Genomic DNA, 23,693 nt, shown 5'->3' on the forward strand with positions numbered 1-23,693 from the left:
TGTGGTCTTGCAGATCTTTTTCTAATAGTCACAAGCCTAGAAATTCATAGACTATATAATCATCATTCATATGTGTTTTGATTTATACAAACATTAATATCTTCTTCATTACTCAGATCCAGGAGTCCAAGGCACCCCGCTTCACAAGAAAGCCCAAATCTTCCTTGCAGTTGCCTCGGATTAAGAGTTCAAACAGTAATAACCTATCCTGGCCAGAGCAGCAACAGTGGGCTGTGATAAGAGCTGTTGAAAGCCTGATGCTACAGCTGCGCCTGGAGCAGAGAAAGAATTCCAGCCTCCCCCTTTATGCGCCACCGCTGCTGCACTCCAGCCTGCAGTTTCCTCCACGGCTCTGGATTGGTCCAAAGAGGGACAGAGGGCTGGAAAAGAACCTCTATATATTTCTCAGGCAGTTTTGAAGTTTCCAGAGACTCATTCTGCCGTTAAGAAGTTTTGCTCAAAGCTGAGGAGCTAAGCCACTTGCCAAAATGTGCAAAGGACTTGCAGCTTTGCCCCACTCATGCCTGGAAAGGTGAGAACCAAGTTATTTTGGTTTAAGAGATGTAGAAATGGAATGGAGAGCCTTTACTCCTGGGAGGAAGCCAGAGGCAATATAGCAGGCTTTGTAGTTTGTGGCTAAACTGAGGTGAAACAGGTGAATGGGAATTGTCTCTTCTCTGTTTGCAACAGAGAGATTTTGAAAGATCTGAGCTGGGGAACTGATATAATGTGAGACATTGTATACATCATTTAACATCCAGAACATCACTTTCTCTAAGGAGATGCTTATTTTCTAGGTGTTTATTCAGAGTAAAAAAATACATCGTTAAGAATGTAGATTCTAATCCAAACTGTCTGGTTTGAATCCTGGCTGCACTGCTTTCTGTACATGTGATGTTGAGCCATTTATTTGATGTCTCTGTATGTCAGGTGTTGTTTTTTTTTTTTTTTTCATAAAAGAGAAATACTAAGAGTATCTACCACACCAGCTGGGTATAAAGATCAAATGAATTCTTGTAAACAAAATGCCCAGAATAATGTCTGACACACAGTAGAGCTGAATAAATTTTAACCTTTATTAATGTACAAGGATTGGGAGAAGAAGGCAAGTTTGCACTGAGTCAGAGAATTTCTCATTGTTCCTTGCACTTTGGCCTCATTAGATAACAAGAAGGAAAGCCTTCGGGATGTGGGGGTTATTTGTTAGCTAGCATTCCAAGGCAAACTGAGCAACATTTTTGTGACTCCCTGGTTGCTTATAGGCTGGACAATGTTCTGAAGAAGATAGAAAAAGAATAAATATCTTACTTCTTAGCAATTTCAATCCAACAATCTGGCCTGAAGCAGAGAATTAGGGGTGTTTTTCCTGTTAAGAATTTCTTCTCATTTGAGCCCTTATTGTTAAAAGAAATGAAGATGATCCTTAGGCAATCTACCTTTATCCCTGAAAGCAATGGCCATCTTCATCTAAGAGAATTGTGTTGTTTAGTGGGCTTCATAGGTCTTTAGTGTATTTAAAAGCTCAGATTTTCTTTTTGATAATTTCTACCCTAGAAACAACCTTGAGATGTTTTTAAGGAAATAATAATGCAGCATAGTAATTGTTTCCAACAATACTGGTGACCAAAAATGAAGCTTGTGGGGGGCCTTATTCCTTGCTATCAAAAGCACAGGTTATTTAAATTTTTATTTTTCATTTATGTGAGATGTGGAGAGAGCAGAGAGAGAAAGAGTATTTCCACCTGCTGGTTCACTCCCCAAATGCCCACAATGGTCAGAGCTGGGCCAGGGCTGGGCCAAGCCAGAGCCAGGAGCAAGGAATCCAACTACTTGAGCCACCACCTTTGCCTCCCATTGTCTAGGTTGTCAGGAAATTGGACTCAGGAACTAGAGCTAGGAATTGAACCCAGGCACCCTCACGTGGGGTACAAGTGTCTCAACCACTAGGCTAAACTCCCACTCCAGCACCGACTATTTAAATACATTCACATAAGATAAACTAGGAGCATTTAAGTTGAAGGCATTACCTCATGATCAGGTGCTCAATATTGTCCCGGGACCAATCTTAGGGAGTAGGATTGGGTTTGATGCTGCATACTAGTTACTGCAATCAGAGTATCCATCCCTCTTATCTACTTTATAGAAAGCCTGAAAAATAGGGAAAGTGCAGAGAACTGGAAGGTACCTGATGTTCCTTAAGTATGAGATAATGGATAATTACTTCTTTTTCCATTTTTGCAACTATGAGAATTACAACTTGACTTTCTCTTCATCTTTAATAGGTGATTTTAGCCCACTTATTTGAAATTGTGTATTCTCATATAGTAGATGAATCTTATTATTTGGTGAACAATTCACTCTAGAATGATTCTAACATGGGTCTTCCAAGAATTTTATGATCCTGTGGTGCCTTGTTTTGTATTTAGTGAGTAATCAATAAGTGTGTGTTGAAAGTTTGGTATAGTTATTGAGTTTACATAAATCCTTGTAAATATGCATAATATTTACTGAGACACACAGATGGAACATTTCTTTCAATGATTCCTATTACTGTTTCATATCTGATTCACTATCAACCTTAATATTGAATCATTTTATGTATATTTTACAGCACAGTAAATTCTTATGCTCCAGCATACAGCCAATGTGCATGTGGGGAATTAAAAATTGGCAAAGGAGCAAGTTTTGCATGTGTGTGTTAACAAAATAAACCTTTTACATTGCTGTAATATGATAGTGTCCTCCAATACTATATGCTCCTATATTTTCAATGAACTGTTACTATTGTAAGTAGAGTCATATTTCTAATTATATTGCAGCCTAAGAGAAAACTTCTAGAAAAAAGGAAATTGTGGTGCTGGGATCCTGTTGGTTGTATACCCATGCAAAGGACCTAAAATTGACCATTCTGAAGGGAAGAAACACTTGAATAAACGCTTTCACATCTTCCTTCCATGGCTCTCTGCTGACTCTCACCTCCCTCACCTGCACAGGCTCCTTCCTGCTCATTTCTTCTCTAAAAGCTCCAAAAGGAATATGAGTATGCTTCAATGCTTAAAGAGATTTCCAAATCCACATAAAATAAATTGGTGCAATAAATATGCATTATAAAACAAATGTGTTTTAATAGAAAGCTCAGCTGAAGAGTTCAATTACAATTTTTATGTTATATTGGTAATAGAATTCAGTTAACAAAATTCTGATTAACATACTGTTGTTTATCATAGTGGCAAGAATGCTACTTAAAAGTAAAGCACAGAGCATCCCTGAGCGAGCTCCTTCTTCCTAAGACATTGGAATGTAGTAAGTGAAAGTTGGATTAGTTGTTCTCTGATATCCTTTGCAGTTCCAACACAGTGTGAATGAAGTGAGATGCACTTGGTTTCAGTAACTAGTGAGAGCTGTAATTAAAGGTAATTTTTTCTTAATTTCTTTTTCTATAAAAATTTAGGAGCAGAGAGGAATCCACTCATGAACAATCAGCAAGAACCCAACCCTGAAGCCACTGAACTGTGGCAGAAGCAAACTACTCAGTGATTCTAATACTGGTTTATAAAGCATGTTTTACTTCTTGTAAGGGGAACATTAATCACAGAAAATATTCCTTTCCTAATGTCTAGGGAACATTAAGCTAGAGTCGGCTTTGTCATATTTGTAGGAACCAGTTTTTATTTATTTAGATTTTTAAGACTATTGCTCATTACAGCTCCAACTACATCTCATTTTTTATATTTAAAAAGACAATCAAACACTTGAAGAATAATTGGTCACATCTATGCAATTTCTATTCTCTGGCATATTGAAGCCTCTACTGTAGGCATGGGGGCTTTTAGATAGTGAAAAAGGAAGGAGTTGCATCAATGGAAGGACTCCTTTTTACTAGTGATTTTCAACTTTCAATTTTAGAGTTCTTTTGGAGTTATTTTATTTTCACAGTCTCTTCAATTTCCTTAAACAAGTTTAATGCTTAAGTAAATATTGCTCTTTGCAAGAAGTAAAAAGTATTCTGAAAAGAAAAAAAAGTATATTATGAACTCCCCAAAGTTTTCCCCACAATATACAGCAAACATAATGGTCCTCCATTAATGTTGACTAGTTTTAGTACTAAGTTCACAGTCTCTAATAAACTAACAAAGAAAGGGAAAGTCTAGAGGACTGGCTCAGCTGCTGACAAAGCATTTCAGTGGTGGAATCATAAAGTGTCAAGCCCTTGGTATCTGGTATAAATCTGGTTCTGCGTAAGACTCTAAAGGCTTCTAATGGTGAAAAAATGTTTAGTCCACAGTTCATACAAGGGATTTCTGGTCCTCTCAAGTATGTGTCAAAGCTGAGGACTTCAGGGGCCATAGAAAGTAAATGTGAAAAATAATTTCTAGGATGTATTATTTTTAAATCTATATTGTTTTTTATAATTTTTCTTTTAAATGTATAATTACATTGTTAAGCATTCCAATCCCTCCCCACCCCCGATCTTCTCTGATGTAAGTGGGTCAATTGTGGGCAATTTAGAGTAGAAAGGTACCTAATAAACAAAGCCACTAAGCAGCCAATCTTCTTTCAAAATTGCTAAGCCTTTGGAACCAGCATCAAACAGAGCAGATCAAGGTTCCTGGGTCTTCAGGATTGACTAAATGCAGCCTTTTCCAGAGGCAGGGGTCTGTCCGTGGGCCTATTGCAGAGAAAATGCAAGCACCAAGTGAATTAAAGACCATGATAAGTAAATTGAACAGAACAGGCAATAGCTCCATCAGAATGAACACAGCCTAAGCCTGAAGAGATAGTTGGCAGAGCCTCCCACTGGGTTTAGGCTCAGGCTTGCTGGGAATAAGTGGGAACTTGAAGTTCACTTTAGCTGATAGTCTAGTGATGAAATTAAAACTGTGGAACATTATAATGTTAAGAAAGTGAGTGAACTAATAAAATTTGGAAGAGGGTAACCAGGAAAAACTTTCTGATTTTTTATTGATGAAATAAAATTGATGATTTCTCTGGATTGCTTTCAAAACTGTATACTTGGCTTACACCAACGAATGAAAGTACTTGCCCTACTCTCAAGGAAGTTATAGCCCAGTTTGGGGGATAAATACGGGGCAAAAAAAGTTAATACTCAATGTTGCAATCCATTATGAAGAAATAAATGTATGGAATGGTAATAAGTGCAAGAGTGGGGAGGGGGAAGAGTGATTGGCTCATTAGACATTTGGCAGTCAGGGAAGACTTTGGAAGAAATTACAGGATTGCTGCTTGAACTGAATCCCAAGGACAGAGGAGTTAGTTAAGTCTAGATAGGAATAAAAAAGATTTGACCATGGGGATAGGTCTGCAAATGCAAAGACACAGAGGCTAGAGGGCAGAAGTTTGGCTGTTATATCATCTAAGTAAATCTCTATTAACTTCAATCCTCTGAGTTTCCAACCACAGCTAACCCCTGGGTTGCAAATCCTACATATGGTCCCCAAGAAACTTCCCCAGTGCCCATTTACTCCTCACTTCAAGGACTGAAAGGCTAAGATAATTTTTACCCTTCACCTAAAGAACTTAATTATTTAAAAAGATAATATGTTTAGCACATGGTAGGCACCTAATAAATATCTCACCTGGAGTGTGCATGAATGAACTCACAGCAAGTGGAAACATGAATGTTTTCAGCCATTTTCCCTGCTTTGCAAGGGGCTGGAGAAGAACCCCATCAGTAATGACATTGCAGGTCACCATGGTAGAAAGAGGGTATGTTGCTAAATAAAGAGGGATTCTTGCTGGAAAGAGGGGAAGTGGGGAAGAAGGAAGCGTGGAAAAGAACTTCCAGTATTTCTGAATCTCATCAGTAAAAGTTTGTTAAAAGAGGTTAGGTCTTTGGTTTCTAATGGCGATATATGCCTTTGGCTACTGGTGAGTTTCAGGAAGTTGTCCTGCTTGGGCTATTTCTCACGTAGTTCCTGTGGGATCCCCTCCAATGAATCACATTCCATGTTCTAACTGGTTGCCTCCTTCTGTGCTTTCTTTCATCTACTCTGGCTATGTTTAATCACTAGATATCAGTTCAAAACACTGCTATGTCCCAGACGCTTACATTTTTAAGGGTCCCTGAAAGGTTATCTAATTTGTTTCTCCTTCTTTAGCAAAGACTACAGACTATTATGGGATAGATGAGATCTAAGGAGGGAGTTTATTTATGTTTCTGGGGCTAGGGTTAATGGCTTTTGTCTGTCCTGCTGGCGGGAGAGCAAAGGAACTAAGTTTTAATTAATTCACTCAGGATCAATCATTGCTAACAGGAACCAGAATATGACTGGAGGCCAGAAGATAACAGGTTCCTATCTCTTTCCTCCTTTCAAGTTCCAATCAGTTCTCAGATAACACTGGATCTGCACTGTATTTTAAAGGCTGAGTCACTCAGAGACTAAAGACTGTGCAAGCCTGATTGTTTCTGACTGCCTGAGAAAGTTATTCCAAAAATGACAAAAGAAAGTGCAAAGCAAGAAAAGATGTAAATTCAGGGGCTGCCCCCTGACTTAACATTAGCACTAAAGCAGTGAATGGTGGGATGGGAAGAGCAGGGGTGGCTAACTGCCCCTCTGTTACTTTCTGGTAGTGTGGCCTTGGGAGTCGCTAAACCTCTTTGAAGCTAGTTTCCTCATCTGTAAATGAAGATATTTGTCTTATTGGGATGAGGGGCCATAACAAATAAATGAAACAATGCATATAAGCTGACTACTTTTTAATAGTCAGTCCTCTATTAAACAAATTTTCCTCCATCTTTCTTTTCCTCTTTGTAGATAGTCAGGAAAACATCATTTAGGTTGATAATTGTGTGCCAAAGCCTTGAATAAAACATTTGTTTTTGTCTTTTCTCATCATAGCACATCATTTTCAAGTAATAATGATCTGTTTATAATATAGTCTAGCTTTTTTTTTTTTTTTACCATTTCAACCATAGTTCTCTCAACATGTGAATCTTTAAAAAACATACCAACTCTTTACAAAACATTGGACTACTCATTGAAAATCATGATAGTACTCAAAAGTAACAATAATCTTCTTTTGCCAGTAAATATTCAATAAGTATCCAAATATCCCCAGTGGTCTCTTTGTAGTTGCTTGTTTGAGTCAAGATCCAAAAATGCTCATTGAGATCGCATGAGATTCTCTTGAATCTCACTTTATTTATAGGCGTCTCCTTTTCCCCTTTGGAAATTGTTTGTAGAGCACAGGATTTTTTTTTTTTTTCATGTACTTATTCAGAGAGAGAGAGAGAGAGAAGAAGCAGAGACAGATACAGACATATAGAGAGAGCTTCCATTTGCTGGTTCACTACCCAGACGGCTGCAACCGCCAGGGCTGGAACAGGCTGAAACCAGGAGTTTCATCTGGGTCTCCCACCATGGTACAGGGTCCAAGTATTTGGCCATCTTCCACTGCTTTCCCAATTGCATTAGCAGGGAGCTGGATCAGAAGTGGAACTGTCAGGACTCAAACCATTTGAGATGGTGGCATTGCAGTCAGTGGCTTAACCCACAGAGCCACAATGATGGCCCTCTGAGTTGTAATCCTGACCTCTACTAACTAGTGGAGGAGGAATCATGAGCCATTTTCCCTCTCGGAGTATTGCTAGTATATTTTCATTTATTAAAAAAATTTATATTGCTCTAATGTGTTTTTTCAAATGTTTATTTATTTGTTTTCATTTACTTGTAAGGCAGAATGACACACAGAGAGACAGAGAAAGATCTTCCATTCATGAGTTCAATTCCCAAATCCCCACAATAGCCAAAACTAGTTTAGGACAAAATCAGGAGCCCAGAACTCCCTCCAGTTCACTCACATGGGTGGTAACAGCCCAAACCCTTGCACCATTTTTTGCTACCTCACAGAATCCATTTATCAGAAAGCTGGATTAGAAGTGGCATAGCGACAGCTTAACCCATTGTGCCACAATGCCCACTTAGTATTGTCTTTTTAATAGTGTATGAGCAATTCCATGATTACGTGAGTTATTCTTGTTCTAATACTGAATTTGAACACCTAGTATATTAAGAAAACATTCAATTTTCACTGTAATTTTGCACCTCATTCAAGTCACATAGGAAGGCCAGAGGATGTAGCTAAAGGGAGCAATTGATTAAAAATATGTAATTGTCTTCCTACCACTTTTGATCTCAATGGACTCAATTAAGAACCTCATTTAAAAAATTATTCTGTTTATTGTCTCACAGGATAAACTCCATCAGGAGGGATTTTTGTTGATGATGTTTGGTTTGTGAAGTATCTCAAGCACAAAGCACAGTGCTTGCATGGCATATAGCCAACAATGAATAAATGATATTGTTTTTGACATAATCTGATCATTCAACAGACATACATTGAGTATCCTTGGTATTGTGCCAGATGCCCAAGTAAAATAATGAATGAGGTCAGATGTGGCTTCTGCTGCCAGTCAGTTTGGAGCCTGGTGGTCAATCAGCCAGTTGGCTTTTGTTCTCATTTATTGTTTTTCTTTTTAAGTTTTTAAAATTGATGTAAAGGGAACAAATTTCATGTATTTCATATACACAGTTTTAACAACATAATGGTATTCCACACCCTACCCTTGCTCCCTCCCTTGCTTCCACCCTTGTTCCTGCTTCCTTTCTTATTTTTCTTTTAATTTGTGCAATGATATACTTTCAATTTACTTTGTAAGAACCTCATATTTCTTTGAAAGACTTGTGACAAATTCAGATTAAACTCCCAACTTTTGAAAAATGTATATTTATATGCAGTGGAAAATTTTTATTTTGGTGAATTGCACCAAATAGGTAAGGTAAATGATGGTTGTAGTTTCTCGTACAATGCAAGGGTGAATAACATAGAATCTACTAGTCTCTGATTCTAACAGTCTATAGCTCCTTCATTTTGTTCTCAGTTTATTAATTCTCTCTTGTATCAAGAGCATAGATTCTTTGGGGACTGAGAGAAAAATAATTAAATCAAGGACACAGATACTTCTAAATTTGGAGTTGTGGCACCATTTGAGTGCTTTCACATCATGTCGTGGTTTTTTCTCCAGTCCATGGGAGGTGCTCCCCACCTCCCTGCCTCACTGAGGGACACATCTTTTGCATTAACAGTGAAAAGTTTCCATCCTTGAGAGTGAGATTGGGTGAGTCAGGGTTCCCAGGCCTTCACATAATTAAGCAACTTTTACCCACCAGCTGGGTATATTCTTGAGAACTGAAAATTCTTGGAAGTGCCACGAAGATTGCTTCTGACCGCATGCATAGCAACTGTAATTTCAAGCTAGAGAGTAAACATATGGCTTGCCTCTAGAAATTAGAAATTGGGACTTTCCTGGAAAATCTGCAGATGAGGCAACCCAATTACAGGAAGCATGTGTTATCAACACAGTTAGTACACATGTGTCTGAGGTTTTTTTTTTTTTTTAACTCTTAACATAGAGCTCTTGGAAAGTCTAAATAGTCTATTTCATAGCAAGGCATTCTATTTGCTGTCAATGTAAAGGTAAAATAACTTAAGCTGTTTTTTTTTTCCTTCAAAGGAAATGTTTCAGTGTTTAAGGGATTCAGCCAAACAGCTCTTGAATACTTTGAAGAGCAGATACTTGATGTTCATTTTGGCTTCATGAATAGCAAATGAGGCTCAGGCCATTATGCTATATTCTCCATTTATTTCTTGCCAACTGCTTCCCCAAACACTTCTCAAAACAGCACATAGCCCATCTGGACAGATTCTCACTTGGAGCTTTAAAATTCTAAATTCTAGAAAGATGTTGGATTTATGCATATCACAATAGCGTCAGAAGAAGAGATCCATCACAAAGCAAAGTAATTATGAAAATGTGAAGTGCTCTACTCTGCAAGTGTTTATTAGTAGTAGCAGAGTATGTGGAGCTGTTTTGGTCAATCTACAACTTTTTGATATTTTCTTCTCAGAACATCTGTTCCTTGATGAGGCACTTGTCTATGGGAAAATTTAGAAATAAGCTAGATGTTCCATTAAAAAAAAAAGAGCTTCCTGTATCTCTACAACGTATTTTAAGTGATAGTTTACAAGTGATACCTGGGTCAATGGGAGTGTGGGACAAAATGGGGACTTTGAGACAAGGTCAACAGTGGAGGTCACACTGAAGACTTTCTCAAAGGTCTGGTGGTCTTATGTTTCTGGATTACGATTTTCTAGCATTTTAGATCTTGCTTCTGAATCCTCAAAGTATAAAACAAGTGTGTCATTTGAACACACACACGCATGTATGTGTATGCACACTTACACACATGTATGCTTGGCCTTTTTTATGACTTGATTAAAAGATGAATTGCTTATTAAACTCAGAGGCCTGTGCAGACAAACTGAATGTATAGCAGAGGCTGGAAGGAAGAAGCAATTTTTCTTTCACAAAGATGAATGCAGACTGCTATGTTTTTTCCTTCTCAGATAAGTACTTATTTCCTTCCTTCATGGTTTGCATTTTGTACTAAGTGGGAAAGATAAACAAACTTTTTTTTTTCTCTCCTCACTCAATATGTCATTTCTGATACTAAATGTGAGGATCTTTTCACATCAAGAAGTTCTCTGATTTTCTGCAGACACCAATGAGGCAATCTGTCTTAGCCCATTTTCTGTGGTTATAAGATAAAACCTGAGCTCAGGTAATTTGTGCAAGAGAGAGGTTTACTTTGGGTCACTGTTTTGGATGCTAGGAGATTCAAGAGCATGACACCAGTTTCTTACAAATACCCCATGCTGCGCTGTTAAAGTGTGGAAAAGTGGAAGAGCAGCAGCACAGGTGGAAGACATAGAACACAGTGGTAGCCTTGTTTATGACAATCTGCTCTTGCTGTAATCCATCGCTATCATATGGATCCCTCTTAATGACCTAGTAGCCTCTTAAGCTCCACCACCTCTTTTTTTTTTTTTTTTTGACAGGCAGAGTTAGACAGTGAGAGAGAAAGACAGAGGGAAAGGTCTTCCTTCCGTTGGTTCAGCCCCAAAATGGCCGCTATGGCCGGTGCGTTGCTCTGATCTGAAGCCAGGAGCCAGGGGCTTCCTTCTGGTCTCCCATGGGGTGCAGGACCCAAGCACTTGGGCCATCCTCCACTGCACTCCCTGGCCACAGCAGAGAGCTGGCCTGGAAGAGGGGCAACTGGGACAGAATCCGGCACCCCAAACGGGGCTAGAACCCGGTGTGCTGGCGCCGCAAGGTGGAGGATTAGCCTAGTGAGCCGCGGCGCTGGCTCTCCACCACCTCTTAACACTATCATTTTGGGGACCAAATTTCAACATGAGCTTCAGAAAATTCAAAGTATATTATGCCACAGCAGTGATCTATAATTCAATTCAATTCTGACACTGTCTACTTGGAGTTAGTGTCACATCCACAGGATAAGGGCTCAGTCTCACAAGATTTCCTCCAGTTCAGATGGCAATTGGAAGTCTGGCTGGCTGGCGCTGCAGCTCACTAGGCTAATCCTCCACCTGCGGTGCCAGCACACCGGGTTCTAGTCCCGGTTGGGGTGCCGGATTCTGTCCCAGTTGCCCCTCTTCCAGGCCAGCTCTCTGCTGTGGCCAGGGAGTGCAGTGGAGGATGGCCCACGTGCTTGGGCCCTGCACCCCATAGGAGACCAGGAGGAAGCACCTGGCTCCTGGCTTCAGATCACCGCGGTGCGCTGGCTGTAGTGGCCATTGGAGGGTGAACCAACGGAAAAGGAAGACCTTTCTCTCCGTCTCTCTCTCTCACTGTTCATTCTGCCTGGAAAAAAAGAAAGAAAGAAAGAAACAAAGTCTGGCTATGCACTGGAGGTTCCCCCAACTCCTTTCTTGGGTTAAGTAATTCAATATAATGGCTCACAAAACTCAGGGAACCATTTGCTTCCATCTACTGGTTTATCATAAAGAGTATTGCAAAGACCCCAGAAGAAGAGTCAGAGTAAGAAGTAGCTACAGCAAGGTATAGGAGAAGAGCTGCAGAGAGGACATGACCTCCAAGAGCACACACCCTCCCAGCAACTCAGTGTGTTGTTGTTCACCAACCTGGAGCCTCTGTGAGGCTTCATCAGGTAGGCATGATTGATTACTAACTCATCTCCTGCCTTTCTCCCCTCCCCAGAAGATGGGGGGTGGGGCTGAAAGTTCCAAATGTCTAATCATGGCTGGGTCTTCCTGGTGATCAGCCCCCATCCAGGAATCCACCAAGAGTCACCTCTTCAGACAAAAAATTACTCTTCCCATCCAGGAAATTCCAAGGGATTTGGGAGCTCTGTGCCAAGAACTAAAGTTTAAAAAGCAAATATTAGAACAAAGGATGCTCCCATCACCCCTATTGCTCAGGAAATTAGCAGAATATTAGGAGGTCCACATCAGGAACTAGGGGGGTAGGGATGACATGGTCTAATCCCTGGTTTCTAGACATGAACACCTAGCAGTAAAATGATCATGAAGGTCAAAAGCCCTTGGCACATTACTAGACTCCCATTCAGCCATGAATCATTAGTGCAGTTCATCGTTGTACCATATGAAGATGTCTCCTAGGGAAAGGCCACCCAGATTTGCAGGCTTCCCTTAGATGTTGTTAGGTTACAAAATCAGGAGTGTTCTCTGTAATATATGGCTTCACCCTTTAAGACATCTGCTGTAGTGAGCCCAGATATAATATCATGTCTTGTTCTGAGACTTCTATGAAGTGTTAATGTGATATTAGGTTTCCTTCATTTTACTCACTTATTAATGCCATTGTCCTCAGCTACTCTTCTCTTCTTTTTCTTCTCTTCATTTACTCCTAAAGTTCCCCACCTTTGAAATTGACAGTTTATTTGGCCACAATGCTGTTCTAGATTTCAGGCAGTGATGCTAGTCAAGCAGGTACCCTCCAAACCCCAGTCCATTCCTATTCATATAGAATTGCATTACACAGGTGCAGAGCTAACGGCTATCTTTTCTTTTCACCACTAGGCAAAATAGTTAAAATCACTATTAACATCATGCTTTTTTCTGCACGAGGTGAGAGCATCGTCTCTCCACTGGGACCTTAGGAATCATCCTTATCCCAGTATTTATTGTTGCTGCCATGGTCCTGTGAGCACTGCATTGAGTAGGTGGAAAGAAATTTGAGGTGATGTTGGAAAGGAGGAAATTATAGGGTAGTTGTAACTGCATCCTTTCCCCTTGGCAAGAATTGCATAGTCATACTCGCATCCTTCCTCTCACTGCTGTTCCCAAGATCTACCAGAAAAACAGGGGGCTATCTAGTGGGTGTACTCCTTAGACCCTTTCATTCTGAGTACGAACACACACTCAGGGAGGTATAAATGCTAACTCTTCATGCCTCCATCTCTCCCTGTTTTAGACAATCAGTGTTTCAATTGACTGTTCCACTTCTCTATCAAACTGTTCTGAGGATTATATCTCTGTCTATTGCTGGACACTGTGAACTGGAAATGTGTTCCTTAGTCTGAAGAAATGACACCTGGCTGTCCAAATGGCTATGATATCTTCTGTTTCTGTTCTTTTATAGAATTCTAAGCATTTGTGCCTAACACTTGGTAAACTAAGCGCAGTCCAAAGTTAGTGTCTATTCAAGTCAAGACCTATTTGTAGTTGTCCACCCACCCCAAGGCTTCCAGCATCATTCTAACTTGTCAGTTATGTTCTGGGCCTTCCTAGCAGAGAATTTGCCACATAGTCATTGACAGGCTCTTTCTTGCTCACAAATTGAACAATTCATATTTGCATTTTGTGTGTTAGAATGTGTAGGAGGAATATGTCCAGATTCATTCCATATCTTGATTGTTACAGCATCCCCATATCTGTTCATTTCATGGGTCCAAGTAGCCACCACAAGCAAGCAAGCTGGGGTATCTATTTGTTGATTCCACTCACTTTCCCAACCTGGAAAAGGAAGTTCTGACAACCATTGACATGCCCTCAAGCACCTCTCAAATGTCCATGAGTCTGTAACCTATAGTCACCTCATCAATAGGTGTGGCTTCGATTGACCACTTGACCATATAGACAAGCCATTAGCCACTGCCTACGAATAAGTCAGTAACAACCAAAACATATGGACTTTTATCATCATTCAGTTCTTCCACCATTGCTAGGAAAACAGAGTGCAATTCATCCCTGTGGGTTGATCTGTTTTTATCTTCTTTGATCTGGATGGCAAGCAGCCTTCTGACAGGATGCTGTCCATTCACCTTGGAACCGCCCTCCATAAACAAGCAAGCCTTTGTCAGTTGAGCACTGTTTACTAGTCACTACACAAATGATGATAGTGTCCAGGAGCTCTTCACACAGTTTCAGGGTCTGTCCTAGAGAAAAGAAGGCTCCCTGCTCATTTCCCTTGCATCCCCTGTGCAGCATGACCCTGTATAAGCCATTTCCATTTCATCATGGGATTCTTCTGGGTACTGACATCTCCACTGGGCTGTTTTCTCTGACATCACCAAGGCATAGTGGTGTTTTAGATTTTAAGATAAATTTTTGTCCTTGAGTAGTAATAGAGGCAGCTTCAGCTAATGCCCTGCAGCCAGCTAATAATTGCCCCTCAAATGGAAACTCCCTAGCCCTACATCCAGGTAGTGGTCAGTTGGAGGCATTCACAGGCTTTATTATAAACCCTAGTCTATGCTCTACACAGGTCCATCAAACTGATAATCTGTCCATGCCAGCACCCCAGTTTCAACTTACTGGTTTCCAACATACTCAATTAGCTTTACTTGGAGGGCAGATTTGCATGTCTTCTGTTTCACAATACTAGGGAAAGTGAACATTTCCCAGTCAGATACAATGATAAGTCCCAAAGCACGATATAGTAAAAGAGATACAACCACTTTGCTTGGAGCCTGTTTAAATATTCCAGCTTTCATAATCCTGTTAACTCTAAATTTTATGTTTTCTGAATCTAATTGTGGCTCCAGTTAAGATTTTACCAATGAGCTTTGGTATCACAGTGAATGGGGCTCCAAGAACAAGGAGTCCAGAAACTTTTCTTCTCCACTTTTAATCAGTTTGCCTAATCATATGCCAAAGTCTTGGGTTCCCATCAGAGCATGGGACAGAGGATGATGGCCCCCTTTTCAATATTTGTGTGGATTGAGTGACCTAACTTTTGCTCCAAGCATTGCAGGTCATTGTTTTGTCTTCTGGATTTTTTTTCTCTCCTAACTGGCATAAATAGAAGAGAATTGTTTAACAGCCTTTAATGTTGAGGAATCAATGCAGTTCTCTTGGGCCAATTCAGTGTTTGATAGTATGTTAAGAGGCTTGTTATAACCACATCAATGTCCAAATTCATTCGTTCCATTTCTTAATATTTTAAAGGTTTCATCCTGTTTGAATGAGTCCTTGATACATCTCTTTTTTTTCTGATCTTTGTTTTGCTCTACCAGTGTTTCTTTGATTCACTTTATTTCTTAGTAGCTGTTTAAACTTTTCCACTTTGTTTAGAGGTGTTCCTTCAGTTCTATTCCCCCACCCCCAACATTTTACTATCCTCTTGCTAAAAAATCCACTGTTTTGATTAGCATCTCTAAGAATCATGAGAGGAAGCCAAGGCAGTAAATTCAATAAGGCTTCCCATTGTTGGATTTCATAATAGTAAGACTGTAGGGGGTGCCCAGGCAAAAGGGGTCCCTTACCTACAGCATTTACATGACATGGGTAGCAGGTATATTCAGTGGGTGACAATCCTAGTTATCATAGAGTCAGTTGCATATGATTGTGTACTAAGCACATCAGCCACTTCACCTGTAGTGTTCTACTTGACCTTTATATCGGAAAAGGAGCAGCACATTTCTCAGTACAAGCAGTCAGTGCAGTGGCTTATATCCACTCCATCAGGTTTTCTCCATCAGTAATAGCCTCCTGCATGTGTGGAGCATCTATAGACATCCATGATTCCACAGTGAGATGTGGTTCCTGCATCAAACAGGAATCCATTTGAGAAAAAGTTCTTCTGCGAGCTAATGATAGAAATCTACAAAATGGCCGGCACTGTGGCTCACTTGGCTAAACCTCCACCTGCGGCGCTGGCACCGGGTTGTAGTCCTGGTTGGGGTGCCGGATTCTGTCCCGGTTGCCCCTCTTCCAGTCCAGCTCTCTGCTGTGGCCCTGGAAAGCAGTGGAGGATGACCACGTGCTTGGGCCCTGCACTCGCATGGGAGACCAGGAGGAAACACCTGGCTCCTGGCTTCGGATTGGCACAGCAAACCGGCCACAGCATGCCGGCCATAGCAGCCATTTGGGAAGTAAACCAATGGAAAAGGAAGACCTTTCTCTCTGTCTCTTTCTCTCTCACTATCTAACTGTTTGTCAAAAAAAAAGAAAAAAAGAAATCTACAAAATGAAACAACTTCATGCCATACCCCATGGTTTCAGTACTTTCTTGGTTTTGCTTTTGTAGAATGTTAACTACATTCTTTTAAAGATTTATTTATTTTATTTGAAAGGCAGAGTTATATATAGAGAAAGAGACAGAGGGAGGGAAAGAGGAGGGAAAGATCTTCCATTCTCTGGTTCACTCCCCAAATGATGGCAACAGCCAGATTAGCCAGACCAAATAGAGGAGCCAGGAGCTCCTTCTGAGTCTCCCACATGAGTGCAGGGGCTCAAGCCCTTGCCCCATGTTCTGCTTCATTCCCAGGCACATTAACAGAGAGCTGGATCAGAAGTGGAGCAACTGGGACTTGAACTGACATCTATATGGTGTCATATGGCACCCGCTATGCCACACTGCTGCCCCCATTACCTTCTTGATGATCAGAGGTCTTAGAGGAACTTTCTATTGTTGGCATAATTTTTCTCTTTGCAGGTGGCTGGCTCAACTCCAAGGAGCACTTTCTTTCATTCAAGCTATTAAAGAAAACAAAAACATTGCTTCTTGGTCTTTTGGTTAATAGCAAGTGCAGATTACAAAAACCAAGGAATGTGTGGTTAGCATGCTTATTGTTTTCTCACTTATCAATGAAACAGTTCCTCAGGAGATGAGGCTATCATTTCTAAACTCCATTGGCAGTGTTGACCTTTAGTAATTGATACAGTGTAGCTGCAGTTTCATATGATGCAAGACTAGGTAGCCAGATACTTTCTCTTATCTGATGACACTGAGAAAAATGCGGGTTGGGATTTCCTTAGAATTCTCATCTGAGGATTCAAAAAATCTTTAGGTTCTTTTTTTAAATTGCCCCATAATATTTTATCCAGATCTACTAAATATAACCCAGCTTTTACCTCTCATTTTGGTCCCGACAGGCCCTGATGTTTATAATTGTGCTGAGATGTGGGTGCACATGTCTGCACTGCAACTCAGGAATGGAAACACTCATACAGGACTCATTTGCCACTTATGCAGCACAGTTTACTAAATGGTTGCTAGCTTAAAGGCATGAAAAGCATGAGAATACCAAAGACAACTGGCAATTGTGACAGTCTAGGAATGAATGCCGAAATACAATTCAATCTTATAGAGGATCAGGGTCAAAGTCTCAGAATGAGTGGATAGATCTTTAATGGGATGTGATTTTTCCCCCTTCTCTATATATGACAAGTTGGAGGAGTGATTTAGGGTACCAGATCAACTTCTTCTTTTATAGATAAGAAAAGAGATCCAAACTGTTTTGGTAACTTTTTAAAAAGAGATTTTATTTATTATTTATTTTGAGAGGTAGAGTTAGAGACAGTGAGAGGGAGAGACAGAGAGAAAGGTCTCCTATCTGCTGGTTCACTCCCCAGATGGCTACAACTGCTGGAGCTGAGCTGATCTAAAGCTCAGGAGTTTCTTTCTGGTCTCCCATGCGGTTGCAGGGGCCCAAGGACTTGGGCCATCTTCTTCTGCTTTCCCAGGCCATAGCAGAGAGCTGGATCAGAAGAGGAGATTCTGGGACTAGAACTGGCACCCAAATGGAATGCCAGCACCGCAGGTGGAGGATTAACCTACTGTGCCACAGCGCCGGCCTCTGTTTTGGTAACTTGTCCAAGGTTACATAGCTAGATAGAGCTGGAGCCATTGAAAAGTCTCTGGATTTTCTGTATCGCTTTATTCTTATTTTATCTGTTGAATTTTAAGAATTGATTTTGGATATATAACCATAATTTTGTGTGTCTTTGCTTTTAAAATATTTATTCTTTTACCAACACATGTTTCAAAAGGTTTTGAGTGGGGTAGGCATTTGTGCAGCAGTTACTATGCTGCTTGAGATGCCTGGCTTTGAGTCCCAGCTCCACTTTGGATACCAGCGTCCTGCTGATGTTCACCCTGGAAGGCAGCAGGTGATATCTCAAGCGCTTGGTGCCCTACCACCCATATAGGTGATCTAGAATGAATGCAAAGCTCCTGGCTTTGGCCTGGCCCAGGGCCTTGACTGTTGTAGGCATTAAGGGAATGAACAAGTTGATATAAGCACCCCCTCCCTCATCTTTCAAATAAATAAAAACAAATAAATTTGGTTTTAAAATTTGAAAAGCTTTTTATCACTACATGGCAATCTTTAAGAATAAATTATTTTTCCCCACTTCTACTTATCAGATGCATGTAACTGCCCTTTAGAATACCTGAGCACCTTGAGAGAACAGCTTTTGTGTAGTAATTAACAGATCAAATGCTGAAATGAGGTTGGCTATGAATCCTACCGCTGCCATTTACTGGCTGAGTTTGAGCTGCTAACCCAATTTCTCTGTATCTCAGTTTTAGCTGCAAGATGGAATTGACAGTCACAGCTCCCTCATAAGCTGTTGTGAACAGCAAATAAGGCTGTGCATTTCATTTGTTGAGTGAACCATTTTGCTAGCTGGCAGATGTCTGGTTTCTCCTAATGGGTACTTTTTCTTGGTTATCTTCAGGTTGCAAGGCACATGGAGCCAATTTCTCAGAATAGGTCTTGCACAGGAAAATGAAAAGTATGAGGAATTCTCTTCATCTCCCAGCAGAGCTGAACCAGAGGTGTGAGAATGAGAGTCAAATGAAGGGGCCTATGGAAGAAACTAGAAAGTATCTGGGACCACTGGAGGATCAGAGATAACAGCTGAACTGAGAATAATTGAGCTGCTGTCGAAACGGGGTTGCCTGGAGGGGAAACTCTTTCTAGACATAGGTCTTCTGAACTCTGATCTTCTCTTTTAGGAATTCTTAGATGATATCAAATCAGAACCCACTTCTCTGACTTTACTGGACAATTTAATAGTTGCTAAACTGCTATTTAAATAGTTAGTATCAATTTGATAAAAGAAAGAGTTGTGAGTCCCTCCCATATGCAAGATTTATAGAGCATGATGTATACGTTTATAGGGAATGACTTACACATAGCACATAAAAATGAAACCCATATATTTATATGTAAAAATTAAGCCTACAGGACATGATATTTGCTTTGAGTTTTGGGGCTTAGGAGAGAAGGAGTAATGTTGGAACAAGTAGCTAGTTCAGGGAAGGGAGATTAGATAACAAAAAACTGAAAAGGAGACCATTCAGTTAAGGTTAAAATAACTAAGATTATCTCTTAACTGAGAATAGGACAGTAGAATGAAGCTCAGAGAATGGTCTGATTGGTTTTAAGTCAATCTTTTATAATCAAGCAAATTCAAAAACCAAAAGCTAAGTGAGAGTGGGTTAGCTTTTTATTGCTGCCGTAACAATTGTTGCAAACTTAGTGGCTTAACACACAGGTTTATTCTTACATGGTTCTGGAGGTCAGAAGTTGAAAATAGGTTGTGGGGCTGCATTCCTTATGAAGACCCTAGGAAGCAGCCCTTTTCATGCCTCTTCTAACATCTGGAGATCCCCTGTATCCCTCTGCTCATGGCCCCATCCTTCATCTCCAAAGCTGGGAGCACAGCATTTCCAATCTGGCTCTCTGCTTCCACTGTCACACAGCATCTAGCCTCTGACCCTCTTGCTTTTTTCTTATAAGGACCCTGTGATTACAAAGGGCCCATCCAGATAACCCAGGATAATCTCAACTCAGCATCCTTAACTTTGTCACATCTGCCTCAATACTTCTGCACACAAATTTACATCTCCACACATGTCACAGTGATTAGCACGTAGACATCTTTGGAGGACCATTATTCAGCCTACCATTGAAGGAGATGAGAGAATGTGGCTTTTTTTTTTAAGATTTATTTATTTTACCTGAAAGGTGGGTGGAGTTACAGAGAGGGAGAGGTAGAAGCAGAGGCAGAGAGAGTGAGAAATCTTCTGCTGGTTGACTCTCCAAATGACTGTGATGGCTGGAGCTGAGCCCATCTGAAACCAGGAGCCAGGGGCTTCTTCCTGGTCTCCCACGTGAGTGCAGGGGCCCAAGGACTTGGGCCATCTTCCACTGCTTTCCTATGCCATAGCAGAGAGCTGTATTGGAAGAAGAGCAGCCGAGACTTGAACCAGTGCCCATATAGGATAGCCCACTATTCCATAGCACCAACCTGAGAATGTAACTTTTGCCATGTGACCTACTCCTTTTTCTCATTTCGTGTCTGCCTCTCTACCTTGTTAATTGTTATTATGTCATCTTTTTAAACTATTTTATTTTTATTTACTTGAAAGGCAGAATTACAGAGAGGGAGAGATAGAAAGAGATCTTCCATCTGCTGGTTCAGTCCCCAAATAGCCACAATGGCCAGGCTAGGCCAGGCCAAAACCAGAAATCAGGAGCTTCTTCTGGGTCTCCCCTGTGGTTGCAGGGACCCAAGGACCTAGACTATCCTCTGCTGCTTTCTTAGGTGCATTAGGAGGGAGCTGCATCAGAAGTGGAGCAGCCGGGACTCAAACTGGTGCCCATGTGTGATGCTGGTGTTGCAGACGGTGGCTTAACCTACTACTCCAGAATACTGACCCCTATTCTGTCATCTTAAGTGGAAATTTCTCTGGTGTAGGCCATGTTTTATCAAAGGTTTGACTACATACTTTCCCAGAGAAGCCACAGTTCTTCCTTTCTTTTTTCCTGTGGGATGTCACTGGCCATCCTTCCTCAAGTTTTCAAGTCTTTTTTTTTTTCTTGCTTGTGACGGTCTCCTATATGAATGGTGACTTGCCTTTCATTATATAAAATTACATTTCCATTTGTCAAAGATGACTCATGTCTAAGTCTAGAGGAAATTACTCAGCCCAAAACCTCCTGTATGGCATCTGTCTTGTGGTAACTGGGTGACCACCTGCTTGGTTTTTGGATTCTGTCCCCACGCTAAGACTAGATCACTGCCTAAAACGCTTCTATCTCAGTAACCACATAACTTGGGATGTTTCCATTTTTTCAGTTCTTGCTGTATGAGAGCCACTGGAAGGAAGAGAGGGAATGCTCTAAGAACAATGGGGAGAATTTTCCAAGAGTGTGATCCTGCAGCACATTCGCAGGCCTTCAAAATATCTTTGAAATTTTAAGAAAACAAGTTAGGAAGATATGAACGTCCACATGAAACTTTAGTAGGAAGTTCTGAGGATCTGGGAGAAAGACTCAAGGAGAGCACAGACTTTGGCATCCAAACCAGCATCCCCTGTCTCTCTGGCATGCAGCCTCCCAGCTGAATCACACACCCCCCGATGTCAGCCCTTCTGGGATGCCTCTTCTAATTTTCCCTCAGGAAGAAGATATCCTTCCAATCTCTGAACTCTCACAGAACTTTTTTTCCTTCCTTAAAGTTTCTGTTGCCTCAGATTCAATGTTGATTGGGTATTGATTTTACCTGATTTAATTCTTCCTTTAAAAACCTGTTTTTTTATTTGAAATACAGAATGAGAGAGAGAGGGAACTTCCATCTGCTGGTTCACTCCCCAGATGGCTGCAGCACCAAGTTTGGACCAGGCTGAAGCCAGGAGCCAGGAACTCCATCCTGGTCTCCCACATGGGTGGCAGGGGCCCAAGTACATGGGTCATCTTCTGGTGCCTTCCTAGTCATTTTAGCAGAAAGGTAATTAGCTATGATATGGGACGTTGATTAATTCCAATGTGGATGTTATCATTATAATCCATGGCTTAGATTACAGTACCACAACTCTGGCCCCTACCTCATTTAATTCTTATCATAATCTTGCAAGATAGATATTGTCAATATTTTACCAATGAATAGCTTATGCATCTAACCTAAGGCCAGATGACATACTCTAAATACCAGAGTTCAACCACAGTGTGCTAAACCCAAAGTACTCATATCACAGCTACACCCCAATGAAACTATCTATCTGTACTTCCTTTATAAAATAAAAGCTTCTTGGAGTCAGGAATAAACTTTTATTAATATCTTAAAACATCTCTTTTGCATCTAGTGCACAGTCTTTATAGCTGCTCTATAAAGTCTGACAAATAAGCAAACACACAAAATGCATGAGTCGATAAATGGACATTTAAAATAAAAATATTGGGAATATGACCTACAGTTACAACAATTGGGATAGAATTCTGTGCTTCAAAAACAGTGCTCTTAGTCATCGTGTATACATCATTATTTTACTTAAAAACCTTTTAGAAATTTGGCAAAGATAAATATTGATCAAATGTTCTGATTACTGGAGATAATGAATTTGTATCTACCACATAAATGCATTGTGAGACGGCACATTCAGTCCTGGGAGCTGTGGTTTTACTAAATAATGTAATAGATGTTAATGTGTGTTAGGATCGCAATTAATTTTACTTTCTTCTTTTTGCTCTCCCTCTTTTGCCGGCACTCTTTATTACCTCTTTTACTTCTTTCCCTTGTGACATATAAAATGAGTTAAAAATAGGATACATGTACAATAAGAGATTTGAGTCCAGAAAGTCCTGCTTTATAATTTAGAGCAGAAGGCCCTGGAGATGCTCACAGGCTGTGAGTGACAACCACTATTCAGAGATGCTCCCATGGGAATCCCTTCTGACCCCTCCACCTTTGGGACTCAAAATAAACTTAAATGTCTGTCTTTCTCAACTTGAGGACCATTTTCCCACTATTCATTATCTGGCTTCCAAACTGAATTGCCGAAAGTCCAGCAATTCTGCCAACAATATTTTGAATAAGATGGGGAATTGAAGGTCAAAAGGAAATAAACTCTTTCTGTCCTGTCCATGATGTCCTGCCTCTGTCTCTTTCATCACCCCCAATAACCTACTCTGCGTGATGAGTATGTCAGGGACAGGCCATAAAAGCATGGGAAATATTTCAATTTCCATGGGAATCCTGGAGAAGGGAGTAGCCACTCTTGGGAAAAACAATAATCTTTAAAAAATAAAATAAGTAAGTAGGAAATTGTTTCCAAAAGGCAAATGTGATAGGGATACAGAAGGTATTGAAGCAGGAAGACAGAAATGGTCCAACAATCCAGGACTAGAGAAAGGTGGTAAATTTAGGGTGTAGAGGGGAAAAGAAGCACATGTTTAAAAGATTTTCTAGGAAGACAGAACATTTGTGACAGTTTAGCTATTCAGAGTGAAGAAGACAAGCAGTTTAATGTGAATCAGACTGTATAAGTTATGAGATTTAAATAAAAATTTGTGATTACACACAAAAATACAATGTTGGGAAGAACAATTGAGTGAGAAAGGAATATAAGGCACCATTCACAGTCATGGGACACCTTAGATTTTTGATTGCATCATTCATCTACTAAGAGTTTTGATTATGATAATCTTAAAATATTCATTTATTGTATCTAGAGGGGATACTAGAGGTTTTCTCATTACACTTGTTTCTCTCCTTCCTTCCTTTCTCTCTTTCCTTTTTTTTTTTTGACTGAAGAT

The 23,693-nt window shown here is 40.4% G+C and overlaps 1 protein-coding gene across 1 annotated transcript in view; it reads left to right on the top strand.

Annotated features, from left to right (window-relative positions):
- Nucleotides 1–426: 426 nt before the first annotated feature.
- Nucleotides 427–23,693, top strand: part of RGS5 (regulator of G protein signaling 5) — a 69,121-nt gene continuing 45,854 nt past the window's right edge. The window contains exon 1 of the mRNA XM_089299656.1: nucleotides 427–532. Within this exon, the coding sequence (XP_089155782.1) occupies nucleotides 489–532 (44 nt within the window). The 5' untranslated portion in view covers nucleotides 427–488. The remainder of the gene's footprint in view (nucleotides 533–23,693) is intronic.

The sequence above is a fragment of the Oryctolagus cuniculus genome, chromosome 7, assembly GCF_051225735.1.
Source record: "Oryctolagus cuniculus isolate XC-2025 breed Fujian yellow rabbit chromosome 7, ASM5122573v1, whole genome shotgun sequence".
In the NCBI taxonomy this organism is placed as follows: Eukaryota; Metazoa; Chordata; class Mammalia; order Lagomorpha; family Leporidae; genus Oryctolagus; species Oryctolagus cuniculus.